This window comes from Danio aesculapii, chromosome 24, assembly GCF_903798145.1.
Source record: "Danio aesculapii chromosome 24, fDanAes4.1, whole genome shotgun sequence".
NCBI lineage: Eukaryota > Metazoa > Chordata > Actinopteri > Cypriniformes > Danionidae > Danio > Danio aesculapii.
In genome coordinates this window covers 15,413,989-15,438,240 of record NC_079458.1, presented here as the reverse complement: position 1 = coordinate 15,438,240, position 24,252 = coordinate 15,413,989, and the positions used below count along the sequence as shown (strand labels likewise).

General features: G+C 35.7%; 2 protein-coding genes across 2 annotated transcripts; both read left to right on the top strand.

Annotated features, from left to right (window-relative positions):
* The first annotated feature begins 46 nt into the window (after positions 1–46).
* On the top strand, positions 47–16,563 carry mynn (myoneurin). The gene is made up of 9 exons (XM_056450810.1): positions 47–129; positions 600–639; positions 3,538–3,827; positions 5,217–6,526; positions 11,888–12,047; positions 12,216–12,394; positions 12,498–12,581; positions 13,312–13,398; positions 14,959–16,563. Exons 3-9 carry the CDS (start codon positions 3,556–3,558, stop codon positions 15,354–15,356), a joined length of 2,490 nt encoding a protein of 829 aa, XP_056306785.1. The 5' UTR covers positions 47–129; positions 600–639; positions 3,538–3,555; the 3' UTR covers positions 15,357–16,563.
* A 1,232-nt stretch (positions 16,564–17,795) lies between these two features.
* lrrc34 (leucine rich repeat containing 34) lies at positions 17,796–23,939 on the top strand. The gene is made up of 10 exons (XM_056450878.1): positions 17,796–17,893; positions 17,974–18,080; positions 19,914–19,978; positions 20,074–20,157; positions 20,244–20,372; positions 20,449–20,544; positions 20,625–20,779; positions 23,032–23,187; positions 23,262–23,388; positions 23,470–23,939. Exons 1-10 carry the CDS (start codon positions 17,796–17,798, stop codon positions 23,662–23,664), a joined length of 1,212 nt encoding a protein of 403 aa, XP_056306853.1. The 3' UTR covers positions 23,665–23,939.
* The last annotated feature ends 313 nt before the right edge of the window (positions 23,940–24,252 follow it).

Below are 24,252 nucleotides of genomic sequence, written 5' to 3'. Positions count from 1 at the left end.
CACCTGCCGTTTGCTTCAACCACCGGAAAGAATTCATACGGGAGGATGTGACGTCACCGACCAAATCCCCTTGAAGAGCTCGAAAATGGCCGTCAAAGCAAAGCGATTTTAATCTACAGTCGAAATAACGTGAGACCTGAATTTTTCTTCAAAATTCGAATTCTGCTTTATAATGATTAATCCCGTAATTTAAATAATTATCGGTGTTGTGTTTGTAATGCATTGACTGGACCTGTGAACTGCAGCTCGCGCTCTACCGGATCGAGCATTTTCGAAATAAGAGCCCTTTGTTTTGCATGTCAAAATTACAAACATTCCTCTCCGCGTTCATTCCCAGCTCATTGCATGTGGCTGTTTTAATGTACATTTTACAGCTAGAATTATTGAGGGCGTTATAATATTTTGAGTAGCCCATTAACGGTGATAGTTTGTCAGCAAATTCGTTATTGCAGTCAACTTTTGAGCAATGGGCGGGAACTTTTATCTTAACTGATGTTGTCAAGTCTGAAACTAGCGCTATTTTTATATAGTATTATTATGTAAATGTATATTCTCTCTTTCTTTTTTTAACATGTTTCTGTGTTTCATTTCATTTACAGGTTTTTGGGTGTTGTTCAGACCATAAAAGATTTACGTGAGGTAAGTTAATTCTTTTGGTAATATTGTTTACTGCTTACAAAATTATTGTAAATAAAATACGATCATTATAGCTGTAGTTCACTTAAGAGTAAAGTTATTAAAAGGGATAGTTCTCCTAAAAAGGTGAAAATGTACTCGCCTCCAAGTGGATACACTTTTATTATATGTTTCTTTTTTCCTGTTGAACACAAAATGCCTTTGAATATCATGTGGTGGACCTGATTTTTAATTTCTACAGACATTATAAGTGGGCCCACATGGAATCTGCGGGCACAGAAACCCGCAGATTTTTAGCCCATCATTGTGTTTTTATTTACTTGTGTAAATTTATATTTATTCAGTTTTTAAATTCATTAATTCATTTTCTTTTCGGCTTAGCCCCTTTATTAATCAGGGGTCACCACAGCAGAATGAACCGCCAACTTATTCAGCATATGTTTTCCACAGCGGATGCCCTTCAGCTACAACCCATCACTGGGAAACATTTATACACACTCATTCACACACATACATGCACTACGGACAATTTAGCCTACCCAATTCACCTATAGATTAGATTAAATTAGATTAGATTAGATTCAACCTATACCACATGTCTTTAGACTTGTGGGAGTTTTTTAATTACTTTCAGTAATTTTATTGACTATTAATTGGGGACAAATATTGACTTTATTTGGGGGTCTGCCAGCCAGTTCCCTTAAGATTTTACAATACATTCAAAACTCAGCCACACATGTGTTAACTCATACCTCATCTCGTTCTCACATTACCCCTATATTGCACTGGTTGCCCGTTAAGTCACGCATCGATTTTAAAACCTTGATTTTAACATATAAAGCGGTTCATGATTCTGCTCCTGATTATATATGTGATCTGATGTCTACATCCTCTTCCTCTCGATATTTACGTTCTGCTTCAGAGTTTGGGAGAATTTATCTTCATGTGTATATACACAATGTTTATATAGAAATTAAAATTGATTTTGGATATAATTGTAATATGTGTTGGTGTCGTTTTATCAATTTGCAAACCTGTAAAAAGTATGGAACTTGTATTTTCCCAAATATAGATTTTAGAAATTATATTTGCTAGTGGATATGAATAAGAAACTGTGTTTTTGTTTTAATCTATTTGTGAATATTTAATTTAATTTTCACAGGTTTATTTTCACAATTATATATTACCATTTTTATATTTTTATTATAATATTATACATACAGTGGGGAAAATAAGCATTGAACACATCATGTTTTTTCCAGTGAATAATATTTCTAAAGGAGCGGTTGACAAGGAATTAAACCAGATTTTGGTTAAAATGCAAACAATATGAACATAAAAATAAAACAAAATAAATAAAATCTAAGAATTGATTTGTGTAATAACAATCAGGGTTTATACGGTCATAAAAAACCTGGAAAAGTCATGGAATTTTGACATATAGAAAAGTTGTGGAAAACAAAAACCCACAAGGTTTTGGAAAAGTCATAGAAAACAGATATCTGTATACTTTAAATATAGGTTAGTTGTCTTTAATTCTTTTCTGTCATTGGCCAATCACATACTCTCACATTATTAGTGCGGTGTAAGCATTATCTAAATAAATTTTACAGAGATATAAATATAAATTCGTTGTCAAGGTGGCACAGTGGGTAACACAATTGCCTCACAGTTAGAAGGTTGCTGGTTCGAGCCTCGTCTGGGTCAGTTGGCATTTCTGTGTGGAGTTTGCATGTTCTCCCTGTGTTCACGTGGGTTTCCTCCAGCTGCTCCGGTTTCCCCCACAGTCCAAAGACATGTACTATAGGTGAATTGGGTAAGCTAAAATTTTCCGTAGTGTATGTGTGTGAATAAGTGTGTATGGATGTTTCCCAGTGATTTCCCAATCGCTGCGTAAAACATATACTGGAAAAGTTGCCGGTTTATTCCACTGTGGCGACCCCAGATTAATAAAGGGTCTAAGACAAAAAGAAAATAAATGAAGGAATAAATCAATATAAATTGAAACTAAATAGATTGTTGCGTGTTTTACGATATGCTGTAATAAATTTTAACATATATTGTTTTTTACCACGCATATGTAGAAATTGCTTGAAACATTAGGTCATAAAAATTTACTTAAAAGTCTTGGAAAAATCATGGAAAAGTCATGGAATTTTAGTAGTTCAAATGTGTATGAACCCTGAACAATGAAATGACACAAGGAGAATGTACTGAACTGCTGAAATGTATTTAATACCCCTGTGCTACACTGGTTGCCCGTTGCCTTGATTTTAACATATAAAGTGGTTCATGGTTCAGCTTCTGATTGTATATGTGATCTCATGTCTACGTTCTCTTCCTCTCGTTATATATCTTCTGCTTTGGGCCTCACCTTGTTTCAGCCTCGTAGCAAACTCAGCACCGTGCATATAAATTGTGGAATGCTCTTCCCACAAACATCAGAAACGCCAGATCCCTGGACTGTTTTAAGAAACTTATTAAAACTCACCTTTTTAGAATTGCTTGTTTATGAGGCTGTCTTTTTTATCTGTATTTTTTGGATTTCATGTTTTATTGTGTATTGGCACTCTTGTTAGCGCTTTGAGTCTGAGAAAAGTGCATTATAAATAAAATGAATTATTATTAATATGAAAATGTTCATATAGTTTTTTTACAATACAGTTTGTAAAGTAATATTTTCTTTTAGTAAATCTATTATATGAGAGACTTGCTTTTTTATCAATTAACTGGATTTAATTGGGTTTGCATTTTGAAACATTAAATAAGTTAAAAATGATACTCCAAAAATCATTCGGCATAAATCCACAGATTTATTTTCACAAAATCCTGCGCGGAAATAGCAAAAAATGTCCACATATTCTGTTTTGCCATAATTATTAGATGTTCTTGATATTGCAGGTTTTGCCTCTACACGTCATGCCACATATCACTCACAGTGAGTTTCTTCTGGAGCAGCTGAAGAGGCAACGCGAGAGGAGTTTTCTGTGTGACTGCACAGTATCCATAGGTCAGGCTCAGTATCGAGCACATCACAATGTTCTGGCAGCCTTTAGTGAGTATTTCTCCACACAGTCTGTTGATGCTGGAAGAGAGGATCCCACCATAACTTTGGACCCTGAGAGCGTGAGCAGTGCCATCTTTGAAAAACTACTGACTTACATTTACACCGGTGATCTGAATATGGACAGGTGAGTTTGGGGGAATTTATCTTCATATATATACACAATGTAGTTTTATCAATTTGCAAACCTGTAAAATAATGGTACTTATTTCTTATATTATGGACTATATATTTTTTGTATGGATTTAAAAAAATTATTTGTACTAGTGGATATTAATTTGACACTGTGTTGTAGTTTTATCCACCTGTGAAAATAAACCTGTGCTAATTAAATAAAATATTTACCTTTATAGATCATACTGTAATATTAACTATAGTGAACTGATAAACTGTAGTAAATACTGTAGTACAATTTACTTTTTACTATAGTAGTATAATTTACACTATACTGAATCAGTTGTTTGTTGCATTATACCATAGGAACTATAAAATTACTTCAACAAAATAATTCAAGTAATTCATACTATAGTATGGTTCAAAAATACCATAGCATTTACTATAAATTACTATAGTACTTTTTTAAGTGTGGAAAAACTCCCTATTTATCCTAAATCGTAATACAATACTGAATATTTTGTTTCTATTTGGTTATTGCAGTTCCAAAGGAACTATAAAACTTACTTCAACGCATTAATTCAAGTACCTTACTATAGTATGGTTCAAAAAGACTATAGCATTTACTATATATTACTATAGTACTTTTTTAAGTGGGGCAAAGTACTTCCTATTTACCCTAAATTGTAATGCGGTACTGAATATTTTGTTTCTATTTGGTTATGGCATTGTCATAGGAACCATAAAACTTACTTCAGCGCATTATTTTAAGTGATTTACTATAGTATGGTTCAAAAAGACTATAGCATCTACTATAAATTACTATAGTACTTTTTAAAGTGAGGAAAAATATTTCCTATTTACCCTAAATCGTAGTGCAGTACTGAATATTTTGGTTCTGTTTGGTTATTGCATTATGCATCATATGAACTATAAAACTTCAGCACATTAATTCAAGTAATTTACTGTAGTAGGGTTCAAAAACACTATAGTATTGACTATAACCATTATTAAATAGGATAAAAATATTACATATTTACCGCAAATCGTAATACAGTACTAAATAATTTGTTTAGTACTGTGTTGTTATAACATTTTTATAATTATGTTATGAAATTATACATGTAATATATGCACACAAGATTTATATTAGCTGTCAAAAGTTTGTCTTAATTAAAATATCTTTTAAGAGAATGCTTTAACTTTAATTTTAACTTTATTTAAAAAGGGGTTTAAAATTGTAATAATATTTCACAATATAAATTTTTTACTACATTTTGATCAAACAAATGCTATTTTGGACATACGAAGATGGAAAAACATAAAACAAATCATTACCATCTAAACATTTAACTCCTTCTATGTAAAATATTAATTATTATTTGTGCTTCGTTGTCTGCAGAGAAGAAATCGAAAGCGTTCAGAAAGCTGCATCTTATCTTGGCATGCCTGAGGTTGTGGCTCGCTGCACTTTATCCCAAGATAACATCAAAAATGTTGGATCACCCATGAGAAAAGCAGAATACGAGGATCCACGATCTCCTCTGAGCCCAGACGACTATGAGCCTTTAGAGCCGATCTCGGAGGTGGAGGAGCGAGAGCTGCTGCGAGAAGACAGAGCAGGAGACGATTTCGTGTCAATAGATGAAGCTGGGTCATCCAGCGAACAGACCCCGCAGAGAGTTGGAAAGAGAGGGAGAAAACCCAAAACTAGGCTGTACGAGGATGAGTTTGAGGTTGAAACCATCAGCGCTCAGAGAGGCAGGGGAAGAGGTCGAGGAAGGCCGAGAGGACGGCCAAGAGTCAGGCCTTTGAGTTCTGATTCCACTGAACAATCGCCAGCACATCAAGCTATGAGTCCAAATGGCAGCTCAACAGGCAGAGGATCCGGTAGACCAAGAGGTCGTCCAAGGGTTAGACCACTGTCCACCGCTAGTGAAGACCCTCGTAATGTTGAAAATGATCCAGCAGCAAACAAAGATCAAGAAGGTGAAAAAGAAGATGAAGAACAAGAAAAGGAGACTGGTAAAGAAGACGACGGTAAGATAAAGGATGACACAGGCAACCCAGAAGAAGTCACAGCATCCAAACGAGGCAGAGGAAGGCCACGAATAAAACCGGTATCCACTGAGGACCAAACTATAAACTCTGAGAATGCGACAATAAATGCTGAAGACGGATCGGCACCGGCAAAGACGAAAGACAATGAAGGAACGGGCCGTAAAAGAGGAAGACCACGAAGCAAGCCTGTTTCTTCTGAGGATCCTGAATCTGTTCTTTCAGTGGAGATCAGCGGAGAAGAAGCTGGCGAAGAAACCAGCCAGGATGCTGAGAAACACACAGAAGAAGGAACCGAAGATTCAGAGTCCAATCCTGGCAACAACGTCCGCATCAGCAAAAGAAAGAGGATCTTGAGTCGAAAGCTGAAAGAGAGCCAAGCTGGTGATGAGGAGGAGGAGGAGGAGGAAGAAGACGAGATGGATGATGAGTTTGAGAATGATAACGAGGACTGGGCAGGGGAAGAGGAAGTGAAACCGGTGCAGGACAAACACAGGCCTATTTGTAACATCTGTGGGAACCTGTTTTCTGAGATGAGCAGTTTGCGGAGGCACATGCGCATTCACAAGGGCCTCAAACCCTATCAGTGCACGCTCTGCACGCGCTCCTTCAGACAGGGCAACCAGCTGAAGACACATATGCGCATACACACAGGTACGCCTCTTGCTTGAGGAAGCATCACTGAACAATACAACAGTATATTGATGTCTGGTTTAGGCCAGTCATGGATTAAAAGATGAAAGTAAAACCATCAGTAGGTGATGGCAAGTTGTCATCTTAAAGGGGTAAATCACCCAAATGTGAAAACATTGTCATAATCAACTCGCCTCACTTGTCACAAACCTGTTTGAGTTTCTTTCTGCTGTTAAACACAAATGAAGATATTTTAAAAATGTTGTAAACCTGCAACCATTAACTTCCATAGTAGGAAAAACAAACACTATGGAAATTAATGGTTAAAGGTTTCCAACATTCTCCAAAATATATTTTTTGTGTTCAACAGAAGAAAGAAACTCATAAAGGTTTGGTATCATTTGGACATTTTGGATGAACTATCTATTTAATGAGTGATTCATTGAATTGTTCATTCAAACGATTTGCTCAAAACCACTGATTCATTTAGAAACCATGTAAGTTGCTAGGTGCGTTCGACATGAAGCACGGCTGCAGCTGGCAATCTACGAGATTAGCCGAGTGCAGGTGGGGGCAGATTTGAAAACTGAGCCATCAAGCCGAACACTTCGGGGCTCAAAGTTGCCGTTGTCATGATGACCGATTTACATGGCATGGTCATTTATGTATTTAATGCAATAACAACAAAATATTTACAGTACAAATAAAGCAGCATACAGTCTTTACAAACTGTAGTTTATTTTTAAACAAGGGAATTATTAATTAAATTTAAGTATCCTATTTAAGAAATGCATGCGAAAAACGGGAAAAACGAGAGGGCGCATAAAAAGGAAATAAATATCCACGAATAGGCCTATTAAACACAAAACAATAAGCACAAAGTCTAGGAGTTGAAACATCAGTCTTTAGGCTACTAGATGTTGAATAGTATGTGGTTGAATATGCTAAAAAGGGGTTTACATTTATTTACATTTATAGATATAAAACTAAAACAAGGTGTTTTGATTAAGTGTTAAACAATGATTCAGATTATTTTGGATAATGAAAGCATTTTTAAAAAGCATTTCAATCCAAAAAGATTGAACAAAAAGACCAAAATAAATGAGCTACACTTTAAGTAGAAATTTCCTAGAAAGAGCAGGTACATCATAATAATAATAATAATAATTAAAGCTGCAAGCAGCGATGAAAGGGACCTCGGACCCGGGCTCACCGCCGCCTGGTAGCCTCAATAATATTTAGAGATTAGAGAAAAACACAGATTTAAGCCAAACTTCCTTCTGTCAGCAGGTGGCGCTAGGACTGTGGCTCAATATTGGCATGTAGATGTCATCAGGCGAGGAATCTTATTGAATGTGAAGTTTCAGGCAGATCGGACATGATGTGGTTGAGTTATAAGTACTTCCTGTTCCATGGCGAAGCAGGCCGCCTTGGACACGCCCTTCGGCAAAAACTCTGGATCTTCACAATGTATCATCGCTAAAGCTTTCAGATAACACCACTCAAATTTGGTGCTGATATGATAAAATTTGTGGGAGGAGTTTGTTACACTGTAAAACACAAATGATTTGCTGTTGCCAGCAGGTGGCGCTATAACTGTATCTGGATTTTGGCATATAAACAGGATTCTTATCAAGCGTGTGAATTTTGAGGCAGATCAAAAAATGCATGCCTGAGTTATAACAAATTCCTGTATCGTGGCGAATCATCAAAGTTAGAGAGGCCGCCATGGACACGCCCTTCGACGAAAACTCTAGATTTTCGCAATTTAACATCGCCGAGGCCTTTAGATGAAAAACCCAATTTTGGTGTTGTTCGGATAAAATCCCTAGGAGTTTGTTAAAATACAACACTTGGAAATGGCAAAAATGCCACTTTTTCGCCACAGGAAGTAAAAAATATCCGACTTCCTGTCAGGTTTGAGATTTTGCTCCAAGAGATTTTTTTGTAGGTTTTGGCATGTTTGTCTATGCCAATTTTCATGAGTGCGTGATTCGTAGCTCGGGGGGCAGTCTGTCAAATGTGCATAGGCGACGCTGTCGAGTCATTTTGCCACACCCACTTCCGAAACCTATAACAAACGTAAATTTTTGCCACTTCTGGGGCGTGTGCAAAGATTTGTGATTTTTCGGGCATGTTTAGACCCTCAAAATCACGATTCATTCTCCAGAAGCGGAAGAATAATAAGAAACCAAGCAATTCCAGTAGGGCCTATAGGTGCTCGGTCCCTAATAATAATACCTTTTGTTTTTAGGCACCTTTCAAAGCACTCAAGGACACCTTACAGCAGATCACAAGCACATCATTACAATACAAGCAGTAAAAATGACAATCAGCATAATATTAAACCAGATAATCATTCAATCAGAAAAGCTATCCTAAACAAAAATGTTTTGATCTGAGATTTAAAATTGGAAATAAAGTCCATCCTATGAGTCGATCTGGTGAATGTGCAAAAGGCAGGGAATTCCATTACTTTGAGGCAGGTAAAAGTGATATCGATGTCACTTTTAAAATTTCTGCATAAATGTGTTGACAGGAAATAAAATGTTTTATAATCATATATTTTTATATTTAATAAAATATATATTTTTAACTTAATTTGTTAAGAAAGCTTTATAGGGGTGTCGGAATCAATGGTGATAATTATTTTATTACAAGTCTGTAAGACTTATTTGAGTTCATATTTAGGTTATTTACTAAAATATATCATTTATGGAGCTGAATACAGTAGTCTGCATAAAAAAGGCTGAATAAACCTATGCAAACAATCTAGTCATTATGAACAAATCATTTAACAACAGATGATACTGCAGTAAAAATATTTGTAGTCCTTTAATAAGCATGATGTGTACAAGATAGAGATGGCATAAAAAGTGAGTTGTTTGTTGTGAAATTTGTGAGGCAGAAATTGTCCAATAATAAAGCTGAAACATACATGGTTGTTGTCATGCCGTGAACTTGGCCAATCGTGTAATATCGGTATCGTCATCGCAGCTCCTGCAGTTGTTCTTTAGATGCTGCACCAGCTGAATCAGTCGTCTGATCTCAGAGCGCTGTTGCGGTACTTTGCCGCATGTGACAGTCACGTGGCGTCAGCGCAGAATCAATCCGGATAAAATTTCTAACCAGCATGCACCGCTTTAAGACAGATTTCGATTGGTCTTCGAAGCCAAACGCACCTGCTGTCTTTTTGATCATTGATTCACATGATCAAAATTGATTCACTTGAAGCAAACACATCAGTGGTCCGAGATGCGAAAATGTTCTGCTCCAGCTTTGTTTTCATTGGCAAAACAGAACCCAATATTGTGGGTAAAATGTTGTTTATTCAATATGAACCTCTTGTTTATCTGTGTAATCAATGAGTTAATGCTCAAATGATAATGTTCTGGAAAATGTCACACTTCAGGATAATTATTAACTATATCATATCTTATCAAAAACAAAAGCCCACGCCGAGATTTTGTTTTATAACTTCAGTTATAGGGTCATTTGAAAGCTATTTTGATAACTTTATCGCACAGTGAATGCTTTTCATCTCTGAAGTGTGTTTTTTTTGCAAAGTGAGTGACAAACTTGATCATTAAAACTGTTTTGATCAAAAAAATTATTTCTTAAAAAATTATAATTAATGTTATTTATAGTGCGCTTTTCACTGATCCAAAGCACGAACAAACAGTAACAAAGCAGAACAATGGAAAACAGTAAAGCAAAACACCACAATAAACTTCAGGGTGTCTGCGGGGTCTTAAAAAGTATTAAAAGTTGATAAATCAATTATAAGAAAATTAAGGCCCTTAAAATTTTATTAAAGTCTTAATCGTGTCTTAAAATTTGTTCAAGTGTTGTCCAAAGTGTTTGACTCAGAAAGCATGCATATGTTTATCTTCCTCCTTATATTAACAACGGCGTGCTCGATCCACGTGATTGGTTCGGACCGGGCGTGTCCGGCCTAGCTCTTTCGTCCGGGTCATGCCATGTAGTTTGCAACAAACCCGGGAAGGTGATGTGACGCTCTCCACATGTAGTGAAACCATAGAGCAAAACACACTGTAAAATGGGAAAAATGTAAGTTAGCGTCCTCATGGTTGTAGATAGATGAGTTTAAAGTGTCTGAAGCCTGTCACTGAAAACAGTAGCGTAATTTATTCTTTCAAGCTTTGTTTCTTCCGAGCTTATCTGAGTTGCACAGGTGTGCTCCATTGATTTATTTAATTACAACTGTTTATTAACAACTGTTTATTAGGTTTAAGGTTTCATACTGATTAGAGCTCGAAGTGGCGAAAAGGTCTTAAAACATTCTGAGGTCTTTAAAAGGGTTTTGAAACTACCTTTAGGATTCCTGCATATACCCTGAAATATGAACAATAAAATTGAATGATTAAATTGACAAAAATAATCAATCTAAGTTAAAAGCAACAGTGTAAAGGTGAGTCCTGAGAAGTTTATTAAAACAATCGAGAGAAGCTGCATTCCTGATGCTGACAGCGAGATTTGGTTAAAGGAACAGAAAAAATAATAACTTAAACATTTATTCAAATTTGTTTTTAAGTATTCAGAAATGAAATGCTCATTTTTCTCTAGAGCAAACCGTAAACACAAATAGAAATGACATTATTTTTCTGTAGACATGCTGAACTCAAATTAGGGAGATAGTGTAGCTTATTTTAAAAACAAAAAAAAACCTAATTATAAAAATGCAGAACTAACATGGCTGAAACAACTCTGAAATTATACATTGCTGTTGCTTGCTACTCGATTGAGTGTCACTGACTCACTGGCAATACTTTTAATTGACTTTTTAAGCAAGACAATCATATAGCCGTCTGTGGTGCTTTTTTAGGTGCTGGTTGTTGTATTTCCCCTTGCTGTGGCAACAATTCTTACAAATGACCTGTTTTTGTTTGGTGTCTGTGATTTTGAAACCAAAATATTCCCGTATTACTGATGTTCTGTTTTTCTTTGATATTATAAATCTATTAATGCTTCTGAAGCAGCAGATGCCATCATCCCATTTGTAAGCGCTTTCCTGTGTGTGTTTTTTATTGTGGGCGTTCCTAGTTCGGTTGTGCAATTCTGATTGGGTAGAACGAAAGTGTGCTCACTCAATTGGCTAGTAAGACTATCAAACACAGACGATAGCATGCATTTGCTTTGTGCGGGGGAAATTAAATAATACATATTTCATATCTTAGCCTCTTGCGATTAGCTAATTGCAACGTTTCAAATTGCTGTTAAATTCCGATTAATCGCACAGCCCTAGTTCCACACAATTAAGTTGTCCTCAAAAAAATGTAAGAATTGTGTCGTAAGTAGCTTGAACAAGCAGCAAAAGTCATTTTTGAGTGTAGAGTGATGCATGTTCTGTGCTGTTTTCAGGAGAGAAGCCCTTCACCTGTACGTCCTGCGATGCGCGGTTTGCTCAGAAGTGTCAGCTGGTCTATCACTGCCGCATGCATCATGGAGAAGAGAAGCCGTATAAATGTGAATTCTGTGGAGCAGCTTTTGCCACATCTAGCAATCTGAAAATTCACATACGGTATGTGTGAAGAAAATTCATGAACAATTCATTGGGTTGTACTCATTTTTGCCAAGTTATTTAGTCAGAATTTTGTCTACTGGAAAATCTGATTTGCACAAATATCAATAATAAATAAGAGAAATAAAACGCATGTATAAAGTTCTTGTTTTTGCTGTTTTCTTTTAGGAAGCACAGTGGTGAGAAGCCGTATGAATGTGGAGAATGTGGGAAGCGTTTCACTCAGGCCAGTACTCTAATGTATCACAAGCGAAGACACACTGGAGAAAAACCATACATCTGTGACACCTGCGGCATGGCCTTCGCCGTGTCCAGCTCGCTCATCGCACACAACAGGAAACACACCGGTGGGTTTGTGGTGCAGAAGAATCTTCATTTTCTAAAGTCATTTACTAACATGTCAACACCACTAGCTTATTTTAAGTGATGCATACATTTATTATGTTTTAGGAGTGACTCCATATATATGCTTGGATTGCGGAAAGCCTTGCCTAACTGCAGGTGAACTTCGGAAACATATGGATGTCCACAATGGTAAATTTGGTTTTCTTTTTGATGACTTTTCAAATTAAGAATGTTTAGAATTAATAATGATATTTAGAAATAAAACCTAAATCGCATTCTTGTTTAATACTTTCTGCGGTTTAATCATTTAAATAGATACACTACAGGCTTTTTAGTAGCACCACTTTTTCACAAAGCATGTGTCAGGTAAAAATGGATTTTCCTGTTTTAAAATAATTTTTATCTTGCACCTTTAAAAAAAGAAAAGAAAAAAATCCAGATTTGAAATATTTTATTTACAGCTTAATATGAAAAATAAAAATCTGTATTTTTCAGCATTTTATTTTGTACTTTTAAAAATAATATTGAAAAAAGAAAAAGCAGTAAAAAAATATTTTCAAGCTATTAAATTATTTTCTAGCTTTTATAATTCATGTTTAAAAGGATTGTTTATAGTCAGGCCAAAACTTTAACAAAAATCTCCATCTTTGAACTTGAAGTTAAGAATTATTACTATTATTTGTATTTTAATTATTTTAATTTGCTTTCCTCAACAAAAGCCACCTCATTCCTCAACAAAAGCCACCTCATTCATTCTAGAATTGTTGATTTTATATTTTTATTTTTGGCCATTGTCATCATCTGGTGAACATTTTCTATATTTCATTTTGTAAACCACAGTGTCAACATCATGCAGCCCTAGAAATATTTCAACCTTTTTTTAGACAAAACACATTTATCTTTGTCTTTTCTCTTGTAGGAGCAAGAAAAGTGATTTGTAATCTGTGTGGAATCATATTTTCAGACATATACAGCTTGAAGAAGCACAGCATCTTGAAACACAATGGTAGGTGTTAAATACTTTCTTGTCTGTTCTTTTCTATTATCTACTTTCCTACACCCCATGATGCTTTTCATGAATTATGGGAGTTACTTCTGTTAAACTGTAAAGTGTTTGTTTTTTAAACTATACAATGCGATGGTATTATTCTCCTCACAGTTTAACCATTAAAAATGAAAAGACTTGAATTATTACTTTATTACATTGATTGCATGTTGTTGTTACATATTATATATTATTACTAACTACTTTAAACTGACCATGCAAAACCCTTTAAAAAATCTCAGAATAAGTCTTGCTGCAGCAATATTACAGATGTTGAAAATTATTGTACTGAATTGAATACAAAGAGAAAATAAAATAATAAATATTATTATTTTGAAAAACACTGAACTCAAAAGAGATGTGGCCACTGACAAGTTTATAATGCTAATGCCAATTTAAAGCGCTAGTTAAACCAAAAATTGCAATTCTGTCATCATTTAATTAATGCTTGACATTTTCCAAATCAGTTTCTTTAAAGACAGTAAATTACTTAGAAAAATATATGCAACAGGTAACCATTGACTCCATAGTATTTGTTTGTCCAATTATGAATCATTCTTAATCTAAACACAATAACTGTGCTTAACATAATAAGGACTGGCTTAAAATAGCAAGCATATTGTTATTTTCATGATGGATTAAAGTGCACAAAACCAAACGTACCTCTCAACCAATTTTCACTATGTATATGTATTATTTGTAGCACAGTTCTATCAATTCATTTTATTTGTAAATGGTGCCTTTCTGGACACCCAAGGACATCTTACAACAAGCATCAACAGCCATAACAGAACTAATTAAAACAATGATTAAAACATTGCCAAAAAAGATTATAAATGCATGTAAGGAGTTGCAGGTACAAACACATCGTGAGTATAAAATAACATGATAAAAAATAGTCAAAAGAAAGCCTGCTTAAAAGGATGGGTCTTGAGATCAGATGTAAAAGTGTGAAGACTATCACTGCTCAGATCCAGGGGAAGAGAGAATATGAATATGGAGAAGTTTGGTGAGATATTGAGGAGCAAGATTATGAAGTGCCTTGAAAGTGAGTAGTATTTTAAAATCAATTCGAAGATTTACCGGACTATTAAAAATGATGCTATTTGGGTGACTGGCGCTTTAAATTCAAATGAAATTGTGCTCTTTTTTTTTTTTTTTTTTAAAGAAGGGCGGAGCTACAAATGCCTTTGTGTCAGCATAGTGGCAGGTTCAAAAACAAGATTTGAGGGAGAGATCGTCACTAGTGTGGAACTTTCCCCTTCTGATGACATGTACAAAGGATGAATGTCAATGAAAGTGTTTCTGCAGACTATTTTTATCAAGTGTGATTATAAAAAATTTAAATTAATAATTTTTTTTACAATTAGAAGCTGGTTAAATTCACAGTCTTTTGCCATACAACTGTGGTCAAACCCTTTATAAAAGTGATTTTTACATAATAGGTCCCCTTTAAGTTCTTTTTAAAAGATATTCGGAACTAAAGTAATCTAAATATGTATTTTTAAAACCATTTTGCAGTCGTTCCAGAGCTAGAGACGACCCAGACTTCCAAAACCGACCCTACGCAGTGTCCCCTCAACATCCCAATTGACCACCAGGGCCTGATCGCACGTGTGCGTTCAGCTCTTGTCGATTCGCAAGACCACGAAATCCAGATTGAGCCTCCACTGCCCATTTTGCCTCCAGAAGCATCCCTCATCATCCAGCAGTCGGCGGAGCCTCAGATGATCATCCAGCACGCAGACGGCAGCGAGCCCTCCATGATATTCCAGCACGCAGAGGCATCCGAAGCCCCGATGCTAATCCAGCACGGAGAATCCGGAGAGCAGGTGAGCTACGTGGTGGAGCAGTACGAGATCCCAGCCACCGCTGAGATGGAGCACACGCAGATCGTCATCGTTCAGACCATCGATTAAATAAATAAACATCAGCTTTTACTTACGTTTTAAATCTGTGTTCTCCATCCGTCTTGTTTTCTAAGCTTGTGAATGATAAACTCTGTTGCGAGTGTGTGTGGAGATGAGATTCTCTCCTTTGTTTTTTTTTATTCAGAACATAATTTGGATCACTTATACACACACTAAGAAATAAAGGTAGAAAATTGGACCCCTTTAGAGCAGTGTTTCCCTACTCTGTTCCTAAAGGCACACCAACAGTACTTACCTTGGATCTCTCCTTTATCTAATCCAGGGGTGTCAAACTTAGTTCCTACACGGCTGCAGCCCTACACAGTTTAGTTCTAACCCTGCTTCAACACACTTGCCTGTAGGTTTTAAACAAGCCTGAAGTACTCAATTAGTAAGATCAGGTGTGTTTAGTTAGAGTTAGAACTAAACTTTGCAGAGCTGAGACCCCTGATCTAATCTATTCACTTCTGGATTTGGAGTCTGTTCTAATGCTCTGAGTTGATCCAGGTGTTTTGATTATGGAGGGGTTGAAAATGTTAACTGTTGGTGTGCCTTCAGGAACATAGTTGGGAAACATCGCTTTTGAACAGTGTTTCTCAACCACGTTCCTGGAGGCCCACCAGCACTGCATGTTTTGGATGTCTCCTTTATCTGTCACACCTATTACAGGTCTCTCAGTCTCTGCTAATGAGCTGATAATCGGGGTGTTTAAGGAAACATGCAAAATGTGCAGAGCTGGTGGTCCTCCAGGAACGTGGTTGAAAAACACTGCTTTAGAATACACTTTTGTACCTTTAGGTTACTATGAGGTACACATTTGTACTTTTTGGCTGTTAAAATGTACCTTTTAAGGGCCTGTTAGGAACAAAAATGTGACAGATTTTGTACCTTTATTTCTGAGTGTACAGATTTGTTTTCTGAAATGAAGGGAAGGCCAGATTTGGGTTAAGCTGTAATTATAAAAGGAGAAGCATTTCGGTTTCAAATGTTTAATGAGGCTTTTTGTATTTAATTAAAAAGACTGTACGTCTATATGCTTTACAGGTCCTTCAGATGTTTTCAACTGTGTCTTTTAGAAGTATGATGTGTAAATAGCTATAATGTTATATATATATATATATTTGACCCAGCCTCTGACCTGTTTCATAACGATGTGAAATTATTCAGATGCTCTACTGGGCAACTTTTATAATAAATCATCTCACGTATGGTGTAATTGTTGTGGTTGATGTATATTTAAAAATAATTGATTTGATGACATTATTGAAGACCAATAGTAAGTCTTCCTCAAGATTTAGTGTTAGTTTCTTTATAATATTGTGATGGTACAAAAAGGGTAAGTTTTCGTTCCTCTTGTAGGTTCTTGTTTCTCTTTTTGGTATCTTTTCAGTTAATTTGATATTATTTTTTACTTTATATATATATATAAAGAATTGATCCACTGAGTATTAATAAACAGTAACAAATATTTTTTATTTATTTGATTTTGACCATTTAAATTCAGAAACTGTATTTTTTTTTTATTTGTATGTACTAATACATTTTAAATATTTTAGCAAGCTGTTTATTATTGTTTTATTATAAGTGCAATGCTACTTTGAAGGCTGCTTCTCCCTGAATAATTTATTTTGTCATTCTTTTCAATTTTAAGAGTCATAACTCACTCCTCAATATATTTCTGTATACATTTGTCAACAATACAATTTACAAAAGTGATTTTATAGTCACTGACAGCATATACAATCAAAACCAATTAATACAAATTTAAAAAAAAACGTGTGAAATGTTTCACTAAGTCAGAGTGATAGATCTATTTATGTACAAATGATACTGAAAACTTTCTGATTTGTAGGCTACTTTAAATCATTAAAGTAATAAGTAAACATGCTATTTATTATATTTTAGATAGCATCTTGCTGACGTAGGTAAACGCCATTGATTTGAAGGATACCCTGCTAAAAAAAAAAACAGATTAAACTAGGTTAGGCTGGTTTTAGAGGAGTTTTGGTCATTTCCAAGGTGGTTTCAGATATTTCAAGCCTGGTCTGGTCAGGCTGAAACGAGCCTGGAAATGGCAAAAACGCCTATAAATCCAGGCAGGTCGACCAGCTAAAACCTGGTTTAAGCTGGTCTAAAACCAACCTGGTTTTAGAGGGGTTTTGGTCTTCTTGTCTGACCAGCCAAAACCAGACTGGAAATGTCTGAAATAGTGTCAAAATATCAAGATTTAAAATAATTATTATTATTTTAGGATTTGTCAACTAATGTTTTTTCTTCTAATTATATCTGTTATAATTCTTTTTGCATTTAAATTGCTGTTACCCAAAAAGATTAAATCGTGGAAAAATGTTAAGAAAACCCAAATTGTCATCAGCCTGAAGATGTCGCCATCGCGCAGATGAGCTTTATTTTAGTATCTTGTTGCCATGCCAACTCAAAGCGTTAAACATGGAGGACTTGATGGAGCGATATTTATCTGTATGCGCTGAACTTCAGCAGCCCAAAAATGCCTCTGTTCTGGAAGTCTTGGAGAACAACAGAAACAGGTTGGTTTTAAAATTGTTTAAATATATAAAGTGTGAGCAGCCATTTCGTCTCTGTTGCGAAATTGTATTTTATTTTGCAGTGATTGCTGTCTCAAACTAGCCGGCAATGATCAACCTAGAGCCAGACTGACAGATGACGATATGCTGGTCTTGACAAAAACACTCGAAGGAAATTCGGCTATAAAAGGTAAATATTAACTCTTTCTACTTAGAACAAGTTCAGGTTGACATGAAGATCATAAACTACTACAAATATTTACAGCTTTATTCTGACAAGTTTACGCCACAGTAAAAATACGTAAATGTGGACATTTTCATTTGCAATTCTTTTTACTATTTGTGACTGAGAGAAAAAGTGTAAACATTATGAGGTACAAAAACTAAACACAATGAGTTTATCTTGCCATTCTGACTTTAAGTTTCAAAGTTCTGAGGTTTTATCTCAGATTTTCTTACAACAGCCAGTTTTGAAGATGAAATGGCAAAATATAAACAGATTTAGAGACAATTGTTCTCATAAGGATCCAAAGTCTTTGTTATAGTATGATTTGAAGCAAGAAGGTATATACAAAATCTGACAAACAAATGCACAAGGCTTAGATAAGAGATCTACAATACCATGTAGCAATGTAAAGAACTATTAAATTAAAATGGCAAATAAATATAAAACTTATTATGTAAAGTGATTGATTTGGTATATAAAATATATATTTTTATGTTTACTGCAAATTTACCAAATGTATACAATATTTTGAGAGTGTAGATAGACTTAGTTGTTACATAATATATCTGATGCTTCACGGGAGTGGGTGGAGCTAAAATTTCTTTTGGTGCTTTGCTTGTTGCACTTCTCTGATTGGTGGAAATTCTCTACAGCATTATGGGTAATGTAGTTCAGACAATATAACAACTATTTTTATTGTTATAAAAATAAAATGAACTGATGGATTCAGCAAAAGCATATATAATTAATTAACCAACACAATTGAGTCTGTTAAAACGATTATCAGATCATCAAAAAATTAATTAAGTTTCAAAAACTCAGGTATGCGAGATAAACATTTTTGCAAAAACCTTTATCTTTAACTATTCTGTGGCAGAAATAATGACATGAATGTGTCATAGATATATACATTAGATGTACACTATTGTTGTCTATTGGAAGGAATGCGTCAATAGAGCTGCCATTTTAGTACAATGTAGCGCTCCTTTGAAATGAATGTGGGACCAAGGTGCAGTGGAGGACTGGCCATCCGGAGCCAGAGATATACACACATATGCATATATCTATGATCTGGAGTTTTCCCGGTGGTCAGTATGCAAATATTTATTTAAATTATGAAAATTATACGTTTACATTACTTGTCTCCAACAATGGATAAGTGACTGCACGGGCATTGCTGAGAAAGAGCATGTGTTTGAGTGCATGGAAATATATTATCTCTCTCCCTAAAAAATTTGATCTAATCCATGTCCTGAAGCACACCCCCTCTCCTCTCATAATGAATCTCCGTTATGAATGACTCATTCGCTTAGCCGACAATAATAAAAGTTTCTAGCACAGCAGCATCTTGTTGTCATATTTCATTTACATTGTTTGCTTATTTTATTCAACAAAACTAGCATAAGCCTAGTGCATTTACTGCAAGTTGGTGCTGCTTTGCCTCATGGTGAGTGCAGTAAGAGACTGTATTATTACCAATACTTGTTTAGCACAAAAGTTCGTAACAATCTTACCTATGAAATCTTCTGCCTTTGTGCTTTGTTTTCTTTGTTTGCTTGTTATGACACCTGTACACAACGCTAAAGTCCAGCATCTTCACGTTGGCTTTAGTCTTGACTAAGTGCTGTTGAATGACATTTGTCCTACAAACGTGTGTACAAATGTGTCGGCGCTACTGATGCATGCTCAGCAATATCTGGTGTAGATATCTATGTGAATGTGTGATGTCTTGTGTCCACACTCCATATCAAGTATCTGTAAAGTATTATTTTCAACTGTAACTAAATTTAATCGCAGGTTTAGACCTTAGATACAACTGTATCACAGATAAAGGAGCTGTTCATATTGCACACCTCATTCAGGTATGTAAAACCATCAGAGAGTTACAAAATGCTTTACATGAGCTTCTTTTTGTTTGTTTACTTTTAACCAACGTTTCTGGTATGTATTTTAACAGGATAGTAAGTCCCTGCAGTCTCTTGATCTAATGTGTAATAACATTGAAGCTGATGGTGCAGAAGTGATAGCAAAAAGTTTGCATGTAAGTGTGGCTGACTTAAATTCATGGATATCTACATTTGTTTTAAAATAGATTTAAAATGCATGCCATTTCTTTAAATTGTACAGAAAAATATTACTTTGAAGACACTCAGAATGACGGGAAATAAGATTGGAAACCAAGGTGCAATGCAGCTAGCTGCCATGCTTCAAATCAACGCTACTTTAGAAGAAGTAGACGTCTCAGACTGTGATCTGGTGAGTTACCACAGAAATATAACCACAAAATAAAGGTAATCTACATTTGAATCAAAGTAATGTGTTTATTCACTAGGCTACACAGAGTGTTATAGCATTTGCCATTGTTCTGATGAACAACAAAAGAGTCTGTGCCATTAATGTTAGCCGACCGCTTCTTTTCAGTCTTCAGGTATGTTTTCAGCATATACCCACTCTACAATTGATTTATTTGGTGAAATATGTTAAAAGTAAGCCTAACTTAAACAACAGGAGGAAACGACAGTCCATATGGCCCAGATGCTGGTGGGGAATAACACTCTGAAGGAGCTGCACATGGGAAAGCATGACATGACTGATACTGGTGTGGAGACACTATGTGAAGCATTGAAAAGAAACATCTCTCTACGCTACTTGGATCTTTGCTGGTATAGACTCATGCACACAACTCTAATTTATGATCTTAAAAGTGATAGTTCACACACACACACACACACACACACACACACACACACACACACACACACACACACACACACGCACATATAAAATGGTATTTCTGCAATCATTTTCTCACCCCAATATCTTTCAAAATCTGTATGAGGGACTGTGGAAAGCAATGGAAGTTTTTACCACATAATGTCATGGCTGTTTGTTCATACAGTTAAAGTTAAATTTGCAGCTGGGCAAACTTTAAAAGTATAATAACAACATTTTCTGGACTTTTAATGATCCTTTTATTGTATTTTCTTAATGGCAGAGATCAGCTAAGATTCTGCTGTTATGCTGCAAAGTATATGTGCAAGATTTAACGGATTAGTTCAGCCAAAAATGAAAATTGTGTTACTAGTCACTCATGTTGTTCCAATTCCCTGAGACTTTTGTTCATCTTCGGAACTCAAATTTACACAAAATATTTTAGATAAAATCCAAGAGCTCTCTGACAACTCCATAGAATGAAAAGTCCCGTAATGGTTCAAAAAAGGATACAATAATATTGTCAAAACATTCCATGTAACTTCAGTGCTTTAAATGTAATCAAATGAAGCACCAGGAGCAATTTTGTTTGCCTATATCTTCTCTACCGCGTCAGGTCAGGATGCACATTTACTATGGGTCAGCAGCTCGAAACGCAAGCATCATATTTCCTCTAGTAAATGAACACCCTGACCCGACATTAGGGAAGAAATTTGTTTTTGCTAGGGTTGGCACCAATCAGTACTGAAATTTAAAAAAAAAACGTCCATTTCCGACAAACAATTTGAGCCCATTCTGAAACACAGCTGATTAGCAGTTGTGCTCACATGCTCAACAGATATGTAGTCTTACATGTCTAGAAGCTGATATGAGAGATCCACTGATGGATTCATTGATCAACCCGGCTTTGAAACGCTCCAGCTCTTGGATTTAATTTAAAATATCTTCGTTTGTGATTATGAAGATAAGGTCTCAGGGGATTGGACCGGTGAGGGTGAGTAACAGAATTAGAATGTTTTGGGTAAACTTTAAATGAAAAATGAAAGAAAACTCATGAAAAAACAGGACTTTTGTAATAATCAGAATCTTATAAATTAATTTTTCTAATAATATAAGCACTATATACTTATGTGCTTTGAAAATCATACCATGTTTATGTTGTCACAATCAGTTATGCATTGCATGAAACAGTCTTAATTCACCCCTCCAGCAAACAAGACCTTTAAAAGGTATGGTTCTAACAACATAGCAACATCAAAAAAAAGTGTTGAACAAGTCATAATTTTTCTCCGAAAACTTGTTAACTTGAAATTTTTTCACATAATGTTGGTAACAAACAGACAAGGAATCCATATATGTAAAAAAAAAAAAAATCAAATAAGTTTACATATTAAGTTATGTGTAATAAAATATAATAACACAGGGAAACAGTATTAAACACATGAAGAAAGGGAGGTGTTGAAAGGCAGTCAAAGTCCAGACAGCAGCTAAAATCTCTTAGTAGTTACTCAGCAACCCTCTGCCCTTCATCACTGTAAATGAATATCAGCTGCTTCAGTCCAACATCTACATGATCAGGATGATGAAGATGAAACCAGGGTGGACATTTCAGCCGTACAATGATCCAAAACACAGCCAAGGAAACTCTCAAATGCTTTCAGAGAAAGAAAATCAGTGTCTATAATGGCCCAGTGAATTGGGTAAGCTAAATTGTCCGTAGTGTGTGAATGAGAGAGTGTGTGTGTGTGTTTCCCAGTGATGGGTTGCAGCTGGAAGGGCATCCGCTGCGTAAAACATATGCTGGATAAGTTGGGGGTTCATTCCACTGTGGCGACCCTTGATTAACAAAGGGACTGAGATGAAAAGAAAACGAATGAATGAATAATGGCCCAGCCAATCACCTGACTTAAATCCAATAGAAAATACAAAATAAAGATCAGATTTGAGAGAGATGACCAATAGAACCATCAAGATTTTTACACTCTGTGAAAAAAATAAAAATAAATAAAAAATCACACCTCAGCAATGCATGTAACTTCATTCTCCATATCAGAAGCAATTCCATGTCACCAGCTCCTCTAGAAATATTGTTCCCAGGATAAAAACATGATGTGTTCAATACTTTTTCCTCACTCTTCTTGCTTAATGTCTATGGTGGTTATGGGCCCGTAGAAATTACCATTTTTGTGTTTTTCTCTTTCAGTAACAGAATTACACGGGACGGGGCCAAACACTTATCAGAGGTTTTGAAACAAAATTGCTCATTGGAGATTCTAGATCTTTCTTTCAATCGCATTGAGGATGACGGTGCAATACATCTAAGTGAAGCTATCAAGCTGCCACACAGCAAACTCAAAGCGTTAGTGTCCTCTGTTAATCTCCTTTCTTCATGCTGTCCAGATTATATAAATGTTTTTGCCTTTTGCCTCCTAGATTGTCTGTTACCAGCAACAAAATCAGAAAAGAAGGTCTAATGTCCCTCAACACAGCAATGAGAGCAAACTCCCACCTCACACACATTTACATCTGGGGGAACAAGCATGAGGAGCCAGTTTGTGTGGTGAGATTCCGCAGATTTTCGCATTTTAAATCACAAAAGGACATTCGGATGTCTTGATGTTTTCTCTGCATTTATAATCAGGCTTTCTCTGAGCTGATAAGCAGCGGGCGACTGTTGGAGGAGCACACAGATGTTTCGCCCTATGAGGTGGACGGTCATGTTTTTTTGGCAGAGGCATCTCATGGTTTACGCAGACATTACTATTGGACATCCAGCTACGGAGAAGACAGAGATTCAAGTAATTCAGCATTGGCCCTGATGGCATCAGATTCGTAGGCTCAAAAATCACATTCATGATACGATTCACAATTTTCGGTTTTGTCTGAAAGTGTTTGTTGCTTTTGTCAGTAGCTGACAGGAAATTAATCCACAGTGCAGTTGATTTCATTTGGATTTATTATAATTAATCGCATGGCTTGTGTTTTTGATAAGAGCTTACATCTGTGTGTCCATGTGTCCAGTGTTTGGAAATGTCACACACCGTCATGTTGCTTGTGAAAAACACATCATTTATGTAAATGTTTGTGCTGACACTTAGTCTTTGCTATATTGGGTGTGATTTTTTTCCACGTTTTATCAGGAAATATTAAAGCCAGAGAGATTTTGTTGATTTAGGAAGCTCAGTCTATAACATTCATTCATTCATTCATTCATTTTCTTTTCGGCTTAGTCCCTTTATTAAACCGGGGTCGCCACAGCGGAATGAACCGCCAATTTATCCAGCACGTTTTTATGCAGCGGATGCCCTTCCAGCCGCAACCCATCTCTGGGAAACATCCACACACACACTCATTCACACTCATGCACTACAAACATGTTAGCCTACCCAATTCACCTGTACCACATGTCTTTGGACTGTGGGGG

Coding starts and splice junctions, on each gene's coding strand:
- mynn (XM_056450810.1), top strand. CDS start 3,556: ATGCCACATATCACTCACAGTGAGTTTCTTCTGGAGCAGCTGAAGAGG. Junction 6,527..11,887: donor ACATATGCGCATACACACAG/GTACGCCTCTTG, acceptor TGCTGTTTTCAG/GAGAGAAGCCCTTCACCTGT. Junction 12,395..12,497: donor ACACAACAGGAAACACACCG/GTGGGTTTGTGG, acceptor ATTATGTTTTAG/GAGTGACTCCATATATATGC.
- lrrc34 (XM_056450878.1), top strand. CDS start 17,796: ATGGAGGACTTGATGGAGCGATATTTATCTGTATGCGCTGAACTTCAG. Junction 20,158..20,243: donor TGATAGCAAAAAGTTTGCAT/GTAAGTGTGGCT, acceptor TAAATTGTACAG/AAAAATATTACTTTGAAGAC. Junction 23,389..23,469: donor ATGAGGAGCCAGTTTGTGTG/GTGAGATTCCGC, acceptor ATTTATAATCAG/GCTTTCTCTGAGCTGATAAG.